The following is a 22414-nucleotide window of genomic DNA, read 5'->3' as shown; positions in this document are numbered from 1 at the left end:
TTAACATTGGTCAGCATATCATCATTGGTCATTGTTGTATTGTCAAATTGTGTATACAACCGTTCCGCCCGTATCGATAGACCCCGCCATTGTTCCTCCAGACAAATGCAAATATGGCGTTAGTGCGCCTTTTACCTGAGCATAACTGACAGCAACTGTATCAGCTTCCGGTGGTGAGTTTATTGATAACTCGTTTACTTTTGAGTTATTTGACAAAGTTAAACAGCCGGACATTGTATCTCCAATTTTCATTACCGCTAGATCGTAAACAGACTTTATCTGATTGTAACTTGCCGCTCGACTTGTGTCAACACTTGTTGGTGGAAAATCTTGTTACCGGACATATTAATGTTGCCGATAACTGCTCCACCGGTTTTATGTAGTTCATTATCGTCAGCAGATTTTAGTTGAGCATAACTTACCGCTTGACTCTGATTCAGGGTTGCTGGTGGATATGTAGTTTCCAAATTTATGATTTTTTTTTATTTGACGTCGTTAAATCACTAGTCATCATTCCTCCGGTTTTTTATGTTTATTATCGTCAACAGATTTAAGCTGAGCATAACTTACTGATCGTGTATTATTTACATTTACTGGCGGGTATGTTGTCTCTAGACCAAACACTCGCTTATTTGACATCAACAAGTTGCCGGTCATTGCATCGCAGATTTCTTGAGATATCTGGATAAATTAACTATTATGTTTGTGAGAGTAGCTCATTATTATTGCTATAACATGACCAAATTTTGTCCCAAACATGCAAAAGATGTAAAATTTTATGACGCGGTAAAGAATAAAATGTCAGTATAGAACAGTGATACTGATTGATTAGTGTAACACAGTGATAACAACGAATTGCCATTTTGCCATTATCTTATTGTTGGCAGGACAGGATCTGGCAAAACAAAGTTGTTAATTAATCTTTTGCTTAATGGTAATTATAATTACGATCGGGTTTATATTCATACAATTAATCAGCAACAAGATAAATACGATTTGTTAAGCGACTACAACGATACATTACGTGAAGAATTTGGTGCTGGCAAAGATATATTTTTTATAATAAAAAAAAACGGAAGATTTGATTCCGGTAAACGAACTTAATTTGGCAGTTAAAAATAATTGTAATTGACGATATTCCGCTGAACAACAGCAAGAAGGACAAAGTGCGATCTTATTTTTCACTGTCGCGTAACAGAAAATGTAATGCTGTTTATCTTGCCCAGCGTTTTTATAGTGTTTAAAGATTTATAAGACGAAATACAGGTTGTATACTATATCCCGGACTAGATGTGCTGTGATTTGGATTTTTAACGTAGTTTTAACAATCTTTCAGTCATATCGCTACGATGTCTGCAGTGTGGCAGGTTATAGTGATGTCTAGCACTGGGGCATCATGCCGGAAACATGTAGCATGACATCCCGGACTGGACAATGTTGATGTGCGAAATATCGCAATAGAACAATGTAGTGATGTAACCAAAGATAAATTTATCGAACTTTATCATGAGGCAATCGCAAACAAATACAATTTTTTCTTATTTGATAATCTTGCGCGAGATCCGAATAAAACGTTTCGTTGTCGTATTGACATATTTCTTTGACGGCAACTTTGTCGCTGCTGACGGGAGACTTTGTTGCTGTTGATGTGCTTTGCACGCTTACAAATTTTTAAAAGCGTACTGAATAACAATGGTAAACAACAAAAATGATTTACTAAAGAAATTTTCTGCGACAAGATCAGCGTTTAAGAAGAACGTCAAGGACAAGTTCAAGCAGCAGAAGAAACTGCCAAAACATTTTTAGCCATTTACCGATACTGTATTAGGCAAACAATCAGATTATACTCATTATCTGTTGAAGAACTTAAGAAAATGCAAGAAAAAGGATCATTAAAAGTACTGTGCAACAACGAGCAGAAACAAAGGCTGATATCGAAAACAATTCTGAAAAAGATAAATTTCAGCAGGAAGTTTTCAAAAAAATTGAAGAAAAAATGAAATTACAAGAAGATCAAAACGAAACAGAACGTTAGAGAATTATAAATAATTTGCAAAATATTATTTTTAACAAAGTTGAAGAATGGGAATATGATGATTTTAATGATAAACACAATACTGTTTAGAGAGTCAGTAAAATAAAATTAATGAACGATGAATAAACAAAAGTATTAACTAATCGTCTTTAAAAGAAAATAGAAAAAATGACGAAAATAAATACGATGAAAGTGATTCAGCTGATATTGGAGAATTGCGTGAATTAAGAGAAATATTTCGACAAGGCATAATTGCTGGTCTTTATACGAAAGTTATTTTGTATATAAAGGACAAAATAGAAGGGTATACAAATGGTACTAAAACCATATAAACATTGCCTATGATCGAAGACAGATCGACTGAACATCGTGGATACGGTATTCGCGATTTTACTTCAACAGGCGAAATGGTTGACCGACTTATGTTGTTGATATCATGAAAAGAATCAGGAAATGTCAGCGAAGGAAATCGACAATAAAACAGTAGATATACTCGATCATCTTCCCTCAAATGGATCATTAGCATCTTCCGAATACGAAATTTTGCATCGCGATTTACTCTAACAGTAACCGTATATTTATATCACGAAAGATGATGTCAACAACGTTATTACTTCACAATTGACTGCGGACAGCGCAAACTTTTCTGTTAATTATAATCCGCCAATACAACTTCATCCTGATCAACAATAAAAAATCGGATTAATTTCAGCAACTGCCCTGCATTCAATGGTTAACATAAAAACAGGTATAAATGATGATTTTAGTTTTAATCCTGGTGCTTGGACGTCGTTCAAAATACCACAAGACGCGCCTAACGTTACTGATCTGACCAAGACAGTGAAAGAATTAATTACAAGAAACAGCGGCAACGCCACCACTGCTGACAATTTTGAGTTGGTTCCAAACTAAATTACGTGCTAGAATAACATAAAAAATATCCTCTTAATTGATTTTTTTCAGCAACAAGTATTGCGTCAGTGTTGGGCTTCAACAATCAACAATATGGCAGTGTCGTAGACACAACAATATCATACGACGGCGATGTTCCGGTTAACATAGCACAAATAAATAAATTTTGGTTAATTGTTCAATTGTGTTTGGATCATGCTCTGTCAAGAGTAGCCAAGAACAAACAATATACAGTTTCTCATCAGATGTTCCACCAGGATCGTTAATACAAGTTAGTCCTCGGCAGATAACATACTATCCTGTTAATGTTGGGAATCAAATATCAAGTATAAACATGCAACTGATAGATCAATCTTGGTGGCAACTTGATCTAAGCAATTAAATTGTTACTCAATATGAAAATAAGTGATTACCTCAGATGCAAGGCCAACATGGAAGAGCAAATAAGGTAACTGTATGATAACAGTTTCACCCTCATTGTACATTTTTCTCTTGCACCATTTTGTGCAATAACTCCAGACACTAAACAATTTATTTGTTGAAGATACCTTATGCAATAAACTGGATGAAATGTTCATCGTATGACCGCGTCAGACATTGGATGCATATTATGCAGTTATTTACGATGCAAAATTGCAATTAACTAGCAATACATTATTTATGAGAATACTTCATGATTGTAGAGGTGTGAACTCTGACACTCACATTTGGATATTTCCTTGCACTGTAGATTTGTATATTTACCTGCAGTCACTGATGTGCAGGGAAAAATTTCACCAACTTTTTATATCTGCGTGCCACAAGTCCTACTCAGTGAATGATTCCTCAATGAACATTTGAATTGGTGGTGGTGGTGGGGTTTGGGGAATTTTCGAGACAATTCTCTTTATATGTGTAATACCCAATCTAGGGCCAAAGACGATTTTATTACTTGAAATTCTGCAGATAATGTTAACTGGATCTACTATGCATAAGTCAAATAAAATAGCAATAAATATAATAATAAGCAATCATCTTTAGTCATGGGAATACTTCAGGAATGTGGCGGTGTGAACTCAGACTTCAGATATTTTCTTGTATGGTCGATTTGTATAACTATATGCAGTTACTTATGTGCATGGAAAAATATCACCAACTTTCTGTATCTATGTGACTAGAGTCCAACTCGGTGTATCATTTCTTAATGAATGTGTGGATTGGGGAGGGAAAAGCTATTCAGACAATTCCTTTTATATTTGTAGTATACAATCTGTTAACTGGATTTAGCAGATCTGCCATTGATTAAAGGAGGCAACCAGTAACAGGATGTTCTAATACAGAAAACAGCTATGCCCCTAGAAAGGTGTCCTCAATGACTACTTGAAGTTTGGTGTGGTATATGGAGGAGAACCGTGTTTGCACGACGACTTTACAAAAGTTCATTCAATTCAGAGTCAAACCTGTCTTATACATATTGGACCTCAGATTTGCACCATTTTCACTCAAGTTCAAGTAGACAAAAACCTTTAAGTAAAAACCCATTATGATATGATATCCATGCATGAGAAGCAGGATTAACAAGATTTTCAATATGGCCACCATCTCAGGTCAGCACCATTTTCACTTGGGACCAACCAGACAACACAAAGTCTTTTAGCGAAATACCCATCTTGATATGACCATCCATTCAAGGGGGCGGGGTAGTGACAAGATTTTCAAGATGGCTGCTGTGGTGGCCATATAGGATGCCCACATGGCAGCATTTTTATATCAGATCATCTAGATCATAGGTTGAATATGTAAAAAGTTTCATGGCAAATCGTCCATGTAGTTTTGGAGGAGTAACAATAGCAAACTTGTGCTACTGAATGGACAGAAAACCGACCATACTTGCAAGATGTTCTGTAAACTGGTACCTGATGTAACCATTTTTATTTACAGATCAACTGGTCCTAAAAGATGGTTGCAAAGCTATATTGTATGTGCTGCGTGAAGCCTCATCGAAGATTGATTTGTTAACATGCCTCCTCTGATGGTGATTATGAAGATAATGATTGGAAAATAGCTTTTTTTAAAACACGTTTAGTATGATCAATTCTTTTTATTAGGCTGCTATCTTGCAAATATAATAATACACTTAGTACAAACACTCCATTTCATATACCACACAAGATAAAAAGCCAATTTTTCTCATCTTTTTTAAAATGGTGTGCATACAATCAATACCTTCTCAACAGCAATGAGTAGCTCTTAAAAATACATGAAACTTATTGCTACATGATTCAGAAAGATTTTGAGTTGAATGACCCTGAAAGTACAAAATTACATCTTTTTTTCCCAACCATACTATAAAATCTAAACAATTTACAATGTGGAAATAATGAATCTAAAGTTCTTAGCTGAATTAGGAAATGCATTACATAATTGTATCTGAATTGCATATACTTACACTGAATTATCTGAAATGCATTAAAATGTCATTTTTCTTTGATCAGATTGAGAGAAAAATGCATGTTCAAGAGTGAGTATGGTCAAACTGTGTTGATAAGGAAAAGGTTGGCAATGAAATTTCTATTTGAAGCCTTCATTTGAAGTAACCCTGTTTTTTAATGTGGTGGATTATAACGTCTTTAATACAACAATGTTGGTGTACTTTTTTTTCATAAATATGAAGTGGTCTGTAGCAAAAACGTCCCACAGTATAGGGGGTTTCATGGTTGCAACAGAGTTACTGATCTTAGCGCCTAAATTTACCTCCCTTAGCTCCAATGCACATGCCCACAAAAAATTTTCAGTTCCAGATAGTTTACTGTTCTACACTTGGTTAACGAAACATAAAGTCAACAAAGGGAGGAATCTTAGCTGTACTACAGATCATTATGGTTAAACTAATGAATCAATTATATATGTCAAACATCTTTTGTTCATACTAGGATTAGATAATTAGATTCAGTGTCCATACTTACACTGCATCAGATAATTAAACAATATTTACTTTCCATACTTAAATGATATCAATAATTAAATTAAATACACTGTCCATACATAATAATATAGATTCATTCTCCATAATTTCAGATCCATTTGTAGGAACATTTCACTTTGCTCTCCAATTTTAAACATTTATTGCACATTTTTGGCTAAATAACCTGAACGAAAACAATCTCAATAATGTGCATTCTTCATATGCTGATATATCCTTCTTTCTCAGTTACTTTTGCAAGGCTAATAGTTTGTTTATAACACGAGTTAAGAAAGTTATAACACAAGTTCGATAAGAAAATTATAACACGAATTCGATACGTCGGCTGATTTGTAATGCCGACTATTTTAAACCAGAATTGTTTTTTTATTTTAAAATGGAACACAGTATTTTAATGTATTTAGAGGAACTTAACAAAGCAAGAATTACATTAGCTATCATAACGTTAAAGGAATGTAATTAATGCCGACGGAATATTTATTCATATTTGGGTGTAAATACAATCATACAATATTCATAATAAAATACATGCCCAATGGTGGTTTTTTTTTGTCATTTTCTTTTTGACTTTTGAAACATCAAGTATCGGATGGAATATGCAATAACTTTCAGCATGATTTTTCTTTGCTTGTGCTGACACGTAATACTTCACAAATTTGTAGGGGTCTTTAGGCAACATTTATGATTGCCACCAGCAAATTTATCTAGAACAGTCTTCTGTTCAAGCGTGGTTGACATTTGTACATTTTGAAAAAAACTCAAATTATTTCGTGAAAAATATGATGAATATTAATAGAAAAGCAACAGTCTAAATCAATAATAAATGAACCTTAAGAAGTTAAAAAATTTTCTTGTTGTTGTTCAACATCCATTAACTGCTATGATTGAAATTGTAAAAAATAAACATATTTTCATTATTCTTCAAGGGAGATAAATTGCAAGAACTTTTTACACTGCGATACACTTTCACACAATCAAATAATACAAACTAGAGCATATGGTCGTAATGGAAAGATAATGAAGTTCTGAAATGGGCAGATAATATGTATTTGAAAGCTGGGAGCAGCGCAGGATGTAAAAACAATTGATCAAATATTGATAATATTTCTTTTTAAGATAGTGAGATATCGATCCTGCTTGCATAATGTGAGTGGTCTGTCACATTTTCTTGATCTACATCTGCCATCTTAATTGACTGAACTATCCGGAAGTGAGTTGCACTGAGATGCCCTCCGGTGTTTTCAAAGGGAGATACTAACCGTGAAACTCCCTATACCATTGCCCTCATAATGTGGGTATGGTCCAGGATCCGATGTAAATTTTGTCTATTTTTTTTTCAATGCTACTTTTCATCACTTTGGTAATTCATTTATAATGAGAATTGTAATTGGATTAAACCATTAAAATACCTTTTGTGTTTTAATAAATTTTCAGGACACGGTCTTGTTCGAATATTTCCCAGTATAAGGTTCCCCCACTTCCAGTGTTTTAAGGAGGGTGAACTGTAACAACTATTTCAACAATGGACAAATGCAAAATTAATTCCATAACATTTTTAACGAAAACACTAGTAAGGGCTATTTGAGTAAAATATACTAATGACCTAGGGAAGGCAGTTTTAATGTGTATCCATAGACATGATTTGTAATTCTGTATCATTTTTATATGAACTCTTGGAGTATTTCAGAGTAACCTGTCATATATTTTTAAAAGTGCCTTCCCTGGGTTCAATGTATGTTTATAATGGAACAAGCTTTATTCACTTAAAAATTTCAAGATACAGAATTTTTTGTGTGAAACATTTATATTTCACCAGCAGCTATAACAGAAAAAAAAGAGAACTGAAATTATGTCTTTAGTTTGATTTTGTTGAGAAAAAAACCCATCATATTCATGACAATTTTGAAATCAACCCAAGTTGCATACAGTAAATAGGCTTTTGCACAATTTGAAAAAATTTGTACAGGTAACAAGATATCTATCTATACATTACAAAGTACATACCAGACTCAAATGTGCTATGGGAAAATATGAAGAAAATAGAAATGCATTACTTCATCAATCATCATCCAAAGCAAAATAAATAACAAAAGTATCTGTATTTACAGTATTTGTAGAGGTGGGCAAGAATAAAACAAACTTTTCAAACAGACCACACAAATATCCTCAATTATGGCCCACTGGTAATTCATTAGTTCTATGCACAAGTCATTTCAGAGGTGATCGCTATGCACACCTTAAGGCACACAATGTACCTGTTTACAATTCACAACTGATCCACCATGTTTGTTTAATGACAGCATTTTATCTGTTTGGACCTGCAAAGAAATATACAAACAACAAAATATATATAAAACATAAAGAATTAACAATTCAAAAGAGATAAAACATAACAGTACTGCTGTAAGCAGAAAATGCAAACTGAAAGTCATGGATTAAACAACAAGTGACAGTCTTTAACATTTTGACATTAATGTACAGGTATAATGTGTATAATCTATTTGGTGTACAGCCAGTCTGTAATTATCAAATAAAGATCCCATAGCTAAATCTGGACTGTTGCCTCTTCACTTCACAAGTAAGTTTTCATCACAATTTCTTGCATCCTCATGTCATAATGGTAACTGATGAATCCTCCATCATAATTTTTCCATGTATAAAAGGAGACTTTATCACTCAACTTAACACAGCCAACAAGACTAGTAACAGCAGCTTATAAGATGTCAGACAAGTTGAAATGGAAGCAGGTTGTCTTATACATCCTAGTAACAAGGAAGCTTGAATGAAAATAAAAAAGTGCTAGGCTAAAATATCTTGTAGCTCTATTTTCATGTTACAAAGACATCCCAATGACTAATGAAGTGTTGAATATGTAAACTATATGTGCCATAGTCTTAGTTTAAATCAAGTAAAGAATTGAAGAAAAACAGAATAAACTTTTTGTCTCCCTGCCATAACAATGGATGAATGAACATGGGTTGCTGAAAAATATTGAGCAAGTAATGAAAAAAAAGTTATGGACAGGATATTTGCAGCAGGGAAAGTAAACTATTTAAGAATTTAGCTAGAAAAGGTAGAATTATACTGGTCTTAGTAAAATATGTTTCTTTACTTGGTAAAAGAAACAGATACTACTGAGAGTTGTTAAAAACTACGGAAGACTGCTTTTGGAGATGGGAAAGGGTAAACAGATCTGGTAATGAGACTTCATTGATGTTCATAATAATTAATAAACATTACTTAAACCGATAGCTGTATGTCAGTATAATCCTAAATATTCATATCCATTGCTTAAAGATCTATATGCCAGTATAATCCTGAAGATTCATATTCATTATTTAACTCAGGGTTTCCAAGCTACCAGGAAATCGAAAAAAAAATTGGAAGAAATGATAACTTTTTTCCCAACCATGAAAAGTCCTTGAATTTAGCAAATATTGACAAAAGTCAGGGAAAACCCCGGGAATTTTCCCTATACATCTTGACACCCGAAACAATTACGTAACTGAACTGATCATGAGTTACATTTATCGAGTTCTAACCAAAATATTAGGAGGTTACAATATGGATCATTTGGGTGCTTGCCATAAATATATTTGTTGAGACAATTCAAACGCTCATTGGATTCGATTCTTTCACAGACAGCTCGATATCCATATCTTTTTTTATGGAAGGTATGAAAACCAGTCTAGAATCACAAGAGGCCAACATGGTGGCATTAAAGCATAGCCGCTAAGGGGATGGGCTAGCAAACTTAAATGTTGTTAAATTGAGTTATACCTGCATGAAATTGATATGAAAATTATTTAATTTCTCAGAAATTGCAAGTATTAAAATCTGTCTTTAATCTGCTGAAAGATGATAAAACTAATGAGTTGATGAAATTTGAGCTGGCACTAGTGATTTCAATTGCAAGAGGCATGAGCACATAGAATCTAACAACCGTCAATTTCAAATAATGTAGAAAAAAATATTAAATGAAAGTATTGTACTGATTGTAACAAAAATACAAAAACGAAAAAAGAGCTCAAAATTTTCTATATTTACTCTGCGACTACCACTCTGACATGTGCTATCTCATGCAGGGAGCATATGACGGAGGGAACCAGACTACTCTGCTTGATGAATCAGACTGGCCAGTTTTCTTGTAGTTGTTCTCGAAATAAATATGTTTATAATATGTTCTTTCTGATTTTTACAAAAGGTATCAGGCTTTCATTTAATATAATTGAAATTCTGTACAACATTAAAAAGAAGTTTGTTGTTGATATCATTGGACTTCCGATGTCGTTGTTTAAGAGTTGTGAATTCATGTGACTATTAATGCAACTGGCGAGCACCGGGTCAGGTTTCATCTATGCCGAGTTTCGTCTAGTCTGCCAGCAGGTTAAAGAAATAATGATTATAATACTTGCCCTTTTTGAGAAAATAAATAATTTTCCTATCGATTTCATGCAGGTATAAGTCGATATAACAGTTTAAATTTGCTTGGCCCGCTGGTAAGCTATCTTACGGTGGCATCAGATTCCAAAATTTTTTATATGTAATTGCTCTGAACCCACACTCTATCCTAAATGTCCAAATGTGAAAAATGGGGTTGGAATATTCGGAGGAAACCTGGATTAGAACATTTTGAATCTCTGAGCTGACCTTTGGTGCGAAACTATTACACAGTGACATGTAGCTTGAAGCATTGGTTTCGAATCTTGAACAGAACGCAGGAGAAATGGGAAATTGTTGTCCCTTTTATTACATATTAAGAAACAATAAGAGCTCATGTATCATTACAAGTTTGGGGACAGGTTTATTGAACTATAAGAAGATAAGTTGATTTTACTGAAAATTCAGTCCTTGTTTATGCAACAATACATAATTTTGAAGTTCTTTTGTCAAACTTTAAATCAGCCCTTTTGTAAATGTCTTTAAATGATGGAATTTTTAACGAAATCATCCTAAGGAGTTTAGGTTGGTTGAAAAATCTTGAGATTTTATTGGAACACATAAATTCAGGGTTAAACATTTTTCGTAACAAGACAAGATTCTAATACTTTGCATTTATAGGGTGGGTTTTTTTTTATACTGTGATAGGAAATGTTTACTTTTTATAACATGCACAAATATTGCTCTAGAATTCTTTAGAATTAAAGGTTGAAAGGAAACAAAATAATTTATGCTCATTATATTGTTTCCACGTAGCAACATACTGCATGTCAGCAAAGTTAGGATTTGTATTCTGTACATTGAAATGGCTTTAAATGCCAATTTATAGGAATATATTCAAATTTGTTTTGTGTGACTCATTTTGTGGTCTTGTACATGGTTATCTTTTCAGACATGTACGTTTTGGAGTCTTCAAAGAGAAACATCTTCAGATTTGGAAAATGCATGTTTTATGATCCAAAATGTTCTTTAATTCCATTCAGTAATGGTCATATGTTAACCTTGAAAAAATTAACTTCATCTTGGAAAAAACCTGGAAAAGACCTGGAAATTTATATCTAGAAAAGCATGGGAACCATGTTAACTGTATGTCAATATAATCCTAATGATTCATATCCACTGTTTAAAGATCTATATGTCAGTATAATCCTGAAGATTCGTCTCCATTACTTAACTGTATGTCAGTATAATCCTGAAGATTCATATCCATTACTTAACTGTATGTCAGTATAATCCTGAAGATTCTTCTGCATTACTTAACTGTATGTCAGTATAATCCTGAAGATTCTTCTGCATTACTAAAACATATAGTTATATGTCACTATAATCCTATAGATTCATATCATTACTTAAACAGGATTTCTTTTCAAAACATTTACTGTCAATAAATTTTGATTATACTACAAAAAGTCAACAAAAAAGTTATTTTTCTTTCCTGGCAAGTGCAATTGTCTTAGAATTTTTTATAGTTTTTTCTCTCACATATAATTATAATTAAGAAATGAACAGTTACTGGTGTGATAGTATGGCTTCTTCAAACTACATGTATATGATATAAAAGTAATGTACATTACTTATTAAGAAATGTGTGCAAGACTCAAATGGCATAGGTAAAATATTTTCAATAACAACCCTTGTGTCTAATTAAAAATGTCTAATTTTGGTTCCATATAAAACAAGGTATTTACTCCTAATTGATGAGCTAAATTTTGAGCTGTCCAGGTAAGTGTTGGATTGTAAATATTTTTTGCCATGTAAAGAATAATACATATAGCAAATGATCTTAGAGGTCAGACTGAGTTCATGTTTGATGTCATATGGCAAATGATATTAGAGGTCAGACTGAGTTCATGTTTGATGTCCTTTTCTGGGAAGGCCTACTGAGACAAAACAGTCTTATTAACTCAAAGTTATTAAATAAATCTCTCGTCTTAAATATTTTGAATAATGTCAAATTGCACAAAACTCTAAAAATTCAATGAATCTGGACCAGCAACAAAACATAGTTTATACATTTTTTGTCATGACAAAAATATGACTCGAGGCAACGCCCATCCTCAGATGTGATACTTCAAAGTCTGCTGACATATTTTAAGTTCAGAAAGTTCCATGATTCCATCTTGATTCAAATCAATGTTATAAAACCTTTCAGATTTTAGCCACAGCTTAAGACAGGTGCTCAAAAAGTTCTGATAACACTGGGTTACATCTTAAATGATGTACAACATATGAAATTGGTTGAACTATTATATCCAACAGGCTTATTTCATTATTCAAATTTTCATTTATCTAATTTTTTATAACTGAAATTATTGTGATTCTATTAGGTGTAAGATGCCTGCTGACACTTAAAATCTAGCATTACTCGATAAAATTCTTATGAAATTACTTGACACAGATGAATGACCTATTATTATTCTAATGAAGTTATGAATCTAATACATAGTATGTTTTAAATTGTATCATTGGACATAGGTCACTGTTCAACTTTTAAATCTCTGGTAACTGGGTGACAGTTTGTAAATTAGTGGAGAGAGAGAGGAAATTCTAATACTTTATATTTCCATGATTTCATGCTCCTATTTGTCTACTTTTCAAAAAAGTATCTTCACAAACTGGATTGGATATTCATCTCTCTCCTTCCCCCCTGTCAGCTTGTGATGTAAACCAACCAGATGTGCACTCCCATGTCCTAGGAGGCAATTACTGGAGACAAATGTTTACTTTGGGATGTGTCCCATAAAGATGTTCAAGCTGGCAAGTTCTTGGATTTTCCAAATGAGTGTGGTTAATATAAATAGACATTGTATTTTAAAGGTTATTACCATCTATCCTGGATTATAAGACAAGTCCAACTGCAAACTGAACAGACCCAGATCTGAAGTCACATAATGCGCCAGCAGATCTGAGTCTGTGCAGTTTGTTAAGAATAATCAGTAGAACAAACAAAATAGACCCTGATCTGCAGGCACATTATGCTATGGCAGACCAAGATCTGTTGTTTGCAGTTTGAATTGATTTATAAGCGTGTAATACGTAAGTCAATTTTTTGTGTTATCTTTGTTCTCATGCCTTTCTTAAGATACTTAAATTTACTTTGTCACTGTGTAACCAGTATTGTACTGATGTGCCATTAAACTCTATACATTTGCAATCGATACATTTTAATACAAAGTATCAAAAGGCATGCATGGATCATAAAAACAAAATTGTTTTATAAGTACCTGAGAAATCCAATATTACAAATCATTAGAAACAAAATCATACATGGCAAAAAATAAAACTCTGTGCCTTATTGTAAGCTGATTTTTAAAAATGTAGTATCAATGTAACGAGTTAAATTGCAAGACATATTGGAATATACATTTAAACAAACAGAAGGTCTAAGACTGATCACTTTGACATGAATACAAAATGTGCACATTTTGCACAAGGCAAACAGCTAAGTGAAATTGACAATAAACAACTCTGATTTCCTGTGCAATTAACTCTAAAGGTATCCACAAATAAGGCCAAGTCTGAATTCAGAACAAAAATTGTTTGAATGTGCCATTCTCATGTAAATAGATGGGCAGTTCTCTGCAAAACTAAAAAAATGTACAGTTCTTCATTTATGGTATTTCATACTCAAGATCACAGGTTTTCAACATAATGTATCCTTATAAATCAATTAGTGATTGATAATTTGATGCCATATATAGCTTCCATTGTATTTCATATTTAAGATGGTTGGTTTTCAATACAATGATCCCTATAAATCAAACAGTGGTAGATAGCTTGATGGTGTGTGTGAATATATATATATATATATATATATATATATATATATATATATATATATATATATATATATATATATATATATATATATATATATTCCATGCACTTTAAAAGGATGTTGCTAAAAAAAAGTTTTTGCAGTTGTGACCACGGAACATTTCTGAACCAATAATATTTATGCTAACAGCAAAATTATTGCCACAACAAACAGATCTAAATATACTGATACAAAGAAAATATTATTATGCCTACAATGAATACCAACCCAATGACCTCTACCTCTGACCTTTTCACCGGTACTTAACTAAGGACATTTTCTCATCCATAAACTAGTTTCCAAGTTAGTGCACTGATAGGTGAGGATACAATTGAGCTATTTATAGCTGCAATAAAATTATGATTGAAAACAATATTTGCCCTAAATTGCTAACATAGAGAGGATCATTTGTACAAAATGGAAAAGAGTTGAACGACAATAGGACACAATGTATCAAGCAATACTCATCAGAAGTAAACAACAAAGAATAACAAATTGATTTAACTGATGGTTGTGTACAGTAACAACAAAAATATGCAAGTATATTTATGATGATGACTGTAATATGTGTTGAGTTAACAGCAATCCACTAAAAATGCAAAAGTAGTTGCATTTACAAATTCAAACACATTGCACAAAGTTGTAAGTAAACAATGTCAACAACTCTTACAAAAACTATGAGCCCACAAAGATTAGCAAAAAACAAAGCAAAAAAGAAACTTCAAGACAAACAACAGGACTAGCTGCACTACCAAAATTGTGTCATCAAACTTCAAATTAAAATGGGCAATAACTCTAATAAATCACACTCAGCAAAGTGATATGTGTATCTTCAAAAGATTTCAATGCTATATACCAAATTTCATGGCGACTGTTCAAAAACTGCAAGAAAAGCAGCACTGATAAGTACCAGATAGATGGATGGACACGATTATTGTGATATGCTTCAATATCTAAAGAGGTGGGGGTATACACATGCATGATGTTGACCATTATCAACCCATCATTGCATACATTGACTACACAATTTGTTTTGCTGTTGGCCTAAATGCTGACTGATCTGTGCCAGCAATATCAATTTGTAAATAAACTTTCTCTAGTATGAAGTAAAAATAAAGAACCTTGCACAGTCTAGCACTTGATAGTGATTCTTCTGCATTATACATTGTAGGAAGTATTATTTTTAATATTAATCTTGCATGAGGATTCCAGAATAATGGTGTAAATGACAAAAAAGGCAATAGATGGTCGTAATGGTATAGCTTAAATGCTATAAGAAGAATACAGCACAACGGTGCCAATGACAAATAAAGCTATGAATGGTCAGATTGGAATAGCTTTGTATGAGTACAACATAATGGTGCCAATGACAAATAGGGCTATGAATGGTCAGATTGGAATAGCTTTGTATGAGTACAACATAATGGTGCCAATGACAAATAGGGCTATGAATGGTCATAATGGTATAGTTTTGTATGAATACAGCATAATGGTGCCAAGAACAAATACTGGTATGGATGGTTATAATGGTATAACTTAAATGCTGTACAGCAAAATGGTACCAATGAGAAATAAACCTATGTATGGTCACAATAGTATATTCTAACCACCGTATGACAAATACAGCATAGTGGTACCAATGAGAAATAAGGGTACTGATGGTCATAATGGTATATCTTAAATGCCGTAAGAGTAGTACAGCATAATGGTGCCAATGACAAATAAGGCTGTGGATTATCTGAATGGTATATCTTAAATCCTAATAGTCACTTACATCTTACATAAGATTTATCTTTGCATGTATTCATAATAAGTCCAAATAAGGAATTTACACTTCATATAGTTATTAATTTAAGGAAAGTACATGCAGGCCTATGTTCGTTGATTATGAATGTATGTAATAACTAACAAGTTCAAAGATACAAATATGTGATGTTCAGGAAAATATATATGATTGACAATACTTGTACAGTCATCAATAAAATCAATAAGATTTGACAGAAATTCCATAACACATTAACCCCTGGCGACGAGTTTACGTGGCAGAAGGTAGTAGCCTACTGCCGAGCTCTGGAGCGTCAAGGTCATGTATGATACACTAAAGTGGGTGGTTTGTATAGAAAGGTAGACAGATGTAGCTCTACAACGATACCAAATAATCCATAAGTTCTAGTTGCACTACAAAATGCAGAGGGAAAAGCCTAATTTTTTTTTACCCAAGTTTATTCCACCCAAAATTCGCCTGTGGCCAGAATCCGATTTTGTGTCCAGATTTTAGAATTTTTTGTCTCAAATCTAAGGCAGACCGGTATGAACTGCAAACAGACAGACGAACCTTTGCAAAAAGTAGGATAAGGTGGGCATTTGGAATAAAGAGTGGTCTCGATACAAAAATAAAGGGTCCGTTAAGAGAGAAAAAAGAAAAAAAAGAACTCCCAGGTTTTACACTTCTGCTCATGTGTGAGCCAAATAGCCAATAAAAAACAATGTTTCTAACACAACTAGGCAATATGCTATTGGAAAATCACCTGGAAGTTGATTTATTAGGATTTATTCAGAAATTGCTGTCAAAATTTGTTTCCTACTCGAACTTCAGACGAAAACAACAAAAACCTCCAGGGGTTAATGTGTGAGCATTGCAACTTTTATTTGTATTTTTATCAAATTTAACAAATTTACTTGACTATAGCCTTCAGTTAATTTGATTTCCATCTAATCCATTTTGAAATACTGCAAATTTTGATTAAATGTAATACATAATATTTTTAAATCAAAGATGATTAATTGTAAGAAGAAGCTAACCAGAACTCTTGTCCATACTTGGTATTGGAGGGGAGATTACGAGAAAAATTCATTAACAGGAAGGTAAAAAGTTGGCCCCCAGCTCTGTAAAAATCATTAATAAATATCTACAAACTACATGAATATTAACAGTATACTAGTAATTCCAGTACACTAGTACCAGCCTAAAACTGTGCTACGAAAAAACAGTATCTGACCAAAAAGTTTGTCAGACTAATGCACCAGACAGTTTACAACAAATCTGAATGCATCATATAAACCATTTTCCAAATCAAAGTGTTTTAGGTTGACTTTAACACTATCATATTTTTTCTATCATCCAGGAATTGGAATATTTGTTTATTTATTAGGATATTTCATTGTTAATTGGAATATTTATTTATTTATTGGAATATTTAATTATGAATAAAAAGGAAAACACGATTGATGTAACCACAGTTTAACCATGATTTTTCAAAATGTCAAACTTTTCAAAAATGGGGAAAAAAAACTCTAGACAAAGACTTTCAATATGTATCAAGTGAATGCTTTATATATGAATAAAGGCAGCTAGAATAAGATACCCAAATGCATCTATCATATTTACCACAACTTCAAAATATCAAAAATATCATCCTCACTTAAGAAAAATACATTACCTTAAAAATTTTACAAATCAAAAAGGAGGAGAACAGATTATTAGAAATATTTATATACAGATACACAAAGAAGTCAAATAAAATGTCTCCAAAATGTACATTTGACAAGCAGAACATAATTCCAGTGTAAAAAATACAACATAAATATGGTCACAAGATTCACCCTAGATACAAGTAAACTTGCCAGCATATGAACAAAGTTTTGCCATTTTTAAGTATTTTAAGCATGAAAAGCAGGTTGATTTTAATCAATTTTAACATGCTGTAAAATCACTGCAAGAAAAACAGATTTCTTTAATCAATTTTAATGGGCTGAAAAAAAAAACAGCATGAAAAATAAAGACTCCTTTAATAATTTTTTTCATTTTTGGTGGGGTTTCTTTTAACTTTCGAAAGTCAAGACAGGTAAATAAAAATTAAAATTTATCTTAATATTTGCATTTTCTTCCAGTTTTGAGTTGAATTACATGCAAAAAGAAATATCGTGAATGGTTTTATTTATTTATATCAGCACCAGTGATTAATCAACCTTTGACCCTGATATGTTAATTCTGATGAGGAGAAAAAAAAAGAAAAACATCAATTTTGTTTTTGAAGTCCTCATGGTCTTAGATTAAAAATTATAGATGTTGCCAATCTCCCCTAAATAAAGTCTCACCGAAGGCTAATACATGTCAACTTGGCATCTGTTTACTGGGGATAACTTTATTATTTGCAATCTGATAGAAGTGCACCAGGAACTAAGTTTGTTCTGAAGAACTACCTTCGCCTTCTCAAACAGGTCCTACCTTAATGCAACAGAAACCAATATCGCTGACCAGATAAAAATTCTGCAATTTAATATTTTCACAGAAAATCTAAGTCTATGAACCTCAGTAACATCTACCCATTTAGTAGACCTGCCAACCCTTATGATTTTGCTGTAAGTCTTGCAAAAATGACCCTTCAAAAAGGTACTTTAGGAATAACAGCAAAAATCTATGTAAATTAGATTGTTGTGGTAAAACCTGGATAACTGGCTCATTCGTGTCTGATCTGAATCTGGGTTAAATATATATATTTCGTGGAATTAATAAGGGAACCAGACTAACTTTACAATAGTACCTCAGGTGTTTTAAACTGCACACATTTCATGCAAAGCATTTTCATGATTAAATTGTTCATTATAGAAATTTTAAAAATGTTGTCCAACAAGCGATGCATGTTAAAGATAAAAAGGAAAACAAGCCTCTTAAAAAGTGTTAATAATCAGTACAGAAGAATACAAAGGAATAATCAGATTCTTGTCAGTAAAATCAGGAAGGGACATAATTACATTTATTGGACAACACATGTTGATTTGTGTATGTCTTGTGGCAGGAGATATCAATATCACCATGTGTAATCAAACAAAATTTCAAAAAATTACATAAAGTTAAGAGATGGCAACGAGCCATTGAGCAGCATAGGGTTTGGAACTGACGTTTGTGCATTTGTACTAGAGGTAAATAAGGTCTACATGTACTGTACAAACTTTTCAGTTGAACATAATGTTTACCATCACAGGATCAGTTTTGAATACTAAACATTTTAAATGACATTTTCCATTTTTACAATGCAGTACATGGTATTTTGTTAAACATTACTGAAAACTGGTCAAACTTACAGAAAAATATCAACTGCCTTACTGAGACAATCTTATTAGGGTTGGCAGGTCTGATGTATAATACATAATTGTACTGTATCCTTTTCCACTTAATTACATTAATACAAGACTAAGTTATAAAATTATACAAAAGCACAAGGGTAGGCTTTACTCACTTGATCATCTGTGCATTTGTTGAAGATTTCTAATGAGTGAGGCCTGTTAGAGAAATAAAGATTCACTTCCAAAATTTTACATCATACAACCACTTTTATTTGTATCACAATTCTGATCACCCACTAAGCTGGCAGCTATCTAAATATGGTTAAATTATGTTTATGTGGGTTTTGAAAAAAAGAAATTTAAAGTCACTTTTTTATTTTCTAGAAATGGTGGCCACATTTTATGGCAAACTGAGATCACATGTACAAATTTAAAAAAAAAAATAAACCTTCATGCCATAATAAGTTGTCAAGTTTCATTCAAATTGGTCATTTAGTTTTTGAGAAAGTGCTGAACAGCACATTGCACATAATGAAAGATGCATGAAGGACACTGGGTTATAACCCAAGTGAATCTAGCCTTACAGCCAGGGCAGCAACAAATTAATTAGTTCCTTAAACAGCCCCAACAAATGAATACTGACAAAATAATATGACAATACTACAATACTGAGGTATGTTTAGCCTAATTATCGATAATTAATTTTACTTAAAGCTACACAGAATTGTGCATTATAGTGTTATTTGTCCAGCAACACAAAGGTTCCTAATGGCTCTTTTCTATCAGATTACACGAAAAGCAGTTACGAAGAAAAACCATGAAAAAATAAATTTTGGAGTTTAACTGCACAAAAATAGTTTTCAATTGCAGTCCAACTTACAGAATCTGCAAGCAAAAAATGTTTCCAGACACTCGCTCATCATTAAACATCATTGATTCAAAATGCTTTCTACATCATTCTTGAACTTTCTCAGGTTGATCAGGATACCAAGCCAATGTGATTTCTGATTGGCTAATATTCACTTGCTTTGTGCCACAAAAGTACTTAGGTATGCTTTTGCAAAGGAATTACAGAAATTACAAGCATTTAATTTTCAGGTTAAAAACTTTAATGTATTGGTCAAAATCAGAATGGTCGACATATCTACAGAATGCAGAAATCTATTTTGGCAGAAAAAAAAGATATTGCAAAGCAAAACAGTTATAAATTCACATGATAAAAAACCCCAGGTAGCATAGCACATCATTATCAGACCCTTCATTACGTGATAGTACATAGATATGCTATGTACATTATAAGGCATTTCCACTATAAGGTTTTTTACACTATGGCTCGTATGGACAACATTATAATGAGGGAGTGCTGTACATAAAGTGGACTTACCTTGGATAGGACAATAGCATAATAAGAACATCAGCTAATTTTCATGCTTTTTATGCTGGCTAAATAATACAGATGGTAAAATTGCTTATCATGACAAAAATATCGATAAATATTTTATGTGAAAATACATGACACAATAAAAATACAATCAAAAGGGAAAATTATTTTTATCTCATGACAAATGTATCACTACATATTTGTGAAAATATATGTGGCACAGTAAATATAGAATCAAAATGTACTACAGTATATTTTACATGCAATACTTGTTTTCCAGGTTCTGCATCCAACATTTTATCACAGAAATTACTTAGCACCTTACATAGGTTTTTTTTTTCTTAGCTAGACAAATTACAATGTCCATATTCAATGTACTTATTAAAAAAAAATTTTTTAAAAATAACTCTGCAGTATAGTTGGTCGTATTTATTCTGTACATAAACCTATTCATCACTCTAAGAGTAACAAGACCTGCTCCTAGTGGTTCCATGTGTGTTCTGCATCAGAACTTACAAATGAGAATCAAGAAAATATGACATTCACCGAGTTTGCTGTATGAGGCAAAATACTACAAAACAATACTGAGCAGAATATGGACCACACAACTGTCCATATTACTTGCTGTTATGGAATGGTATAATTGTATAGATTGTGAGACACAACATCAAGTGTTGAATGCACTTGTAATAGTATATGAGAATTTATCTCTAATTAGGCACAGATTTCTTCCTCTTGTACAGATGAGCAACTTCTAAAGAGAGATGAAAGACTTTGGAATCCCACATGTACTCACTGGGAATAATTTTTAAAAACGTTTTCAATAATTTAGAATACACATATGCTATGTATAAGATTCAACAACTTCTTTCATTGATCCACTACGCCTACGTGCACTTCCATTAATGAAACTAACAGGAGGAACTTGAACTGGAGTACTGACAGCAGTTTGACTAGACACAGCTTCGGACACTGTGGGGATATCACTGACACTGTCGGCCCTTGGGTCTTCTGAGGTGGATGGTTCAGAGGTAGGGGAGTTAACTCTTGATGGCACTGGATTAACTGATTGTGCTCTCTCTTGTTTCTCCTTTAGCTGAGCTTCCATTATGACATTTGGAAATACAGTTCTGTGAACAGCTTTTATCACCAACCTAGAAACAGATACAAAATAATATAACACACATACAGTATATAAATGTTCTTCCATATGTTTTATACCCTGTCCTAGAAAACTTTTTTTGTTGTAACATATAATTTTGCAGATAGATTAGGGTTCATAGGTCAAATGGATGGGAAGTTTAGAAGTCACATCATCAAAGATAACAAAAAGTGCACATGTCTGATGGCTTCCATCATTATCAGCAAATTTTGTATTTACCTGAGGCTACCTCTGAACCTGGTCTATAACCTTTGCTTTATTCACCAACTTATAGGATCTTAAATATTCCATTGTATTCTTATCAGCTGACTGAAAGGTGCAAGACCAGACATATGAACCCCTAAAAAGAGCTGTGTCCCTTGATTTGTGAATGCCCAGGGCTGCATTTGTTCCTAACATAAGAAAAAGTCTCAAATCATGAGCAAAACAAGAGACACAAGTGGGCCTAATATTACTCATCTGGGTGACTGACATATTAACATATGAATGCAAATTCATACATGTACAGAAACTGTGGAGTAGAAAGAAATTTGGGACACTTGCTAAATTGTCTGTTAATATTGATGTCCTCTGCTGTTTAGTTGAAAGGTAAGCAAAACATTACAGGTGTGGGTTTGGTTGCTAAGGACTAACTCTTG

General features: G+C 32.8%; 1 protein-coding gene across 2 annotated transcripts in view; it reads right to left on the bottom strand.

The window, feature by feature from the left end:
* Nucleotides 1–5007: 5007 nt before the first annotated feature.
* Nucleotides 5008–22414, bottom strand: part of LOC149797547 (phospholipid-transporting ATPase VA-like) — a 97056-nt gene continuing 79649 nt past the window's right edge. For both annotated transcript variants that reach the window (XM_089962417.1, XM_089962418.1), the window contains exon 21: nt 5008–21768. In XM_089962417.1, coding sequence (XP_089818543.1) covers nt 21459–21768 — 310 coding nt within the window. In that variant the 3' untranslated portion in view covers nt 5008–21458. The remainder of the gene's footprint in view (nt 21769–22414) is intronic.

This window comes from Sinohyriopsis cumingii, chromosome 6 (genome assembly GCF_028554795.1).
Source record: "Sinohyriopsis cumingii isolate HCF-2022 chromosome 6, ASM2855479v2, whole genome shotgun sequence".
Taxonomy (NCBI): Eukaryota; Metazoa; Mollusca; class Bivalvia; order Unionida; family Unionidae; genus Sinohyriopsis; species Sinohyriopsis cumingii.
Note: the sequence above shows the minus strand (reverse complement) of the source record. Positions and strands in the feature narration are given on the sequence as shown.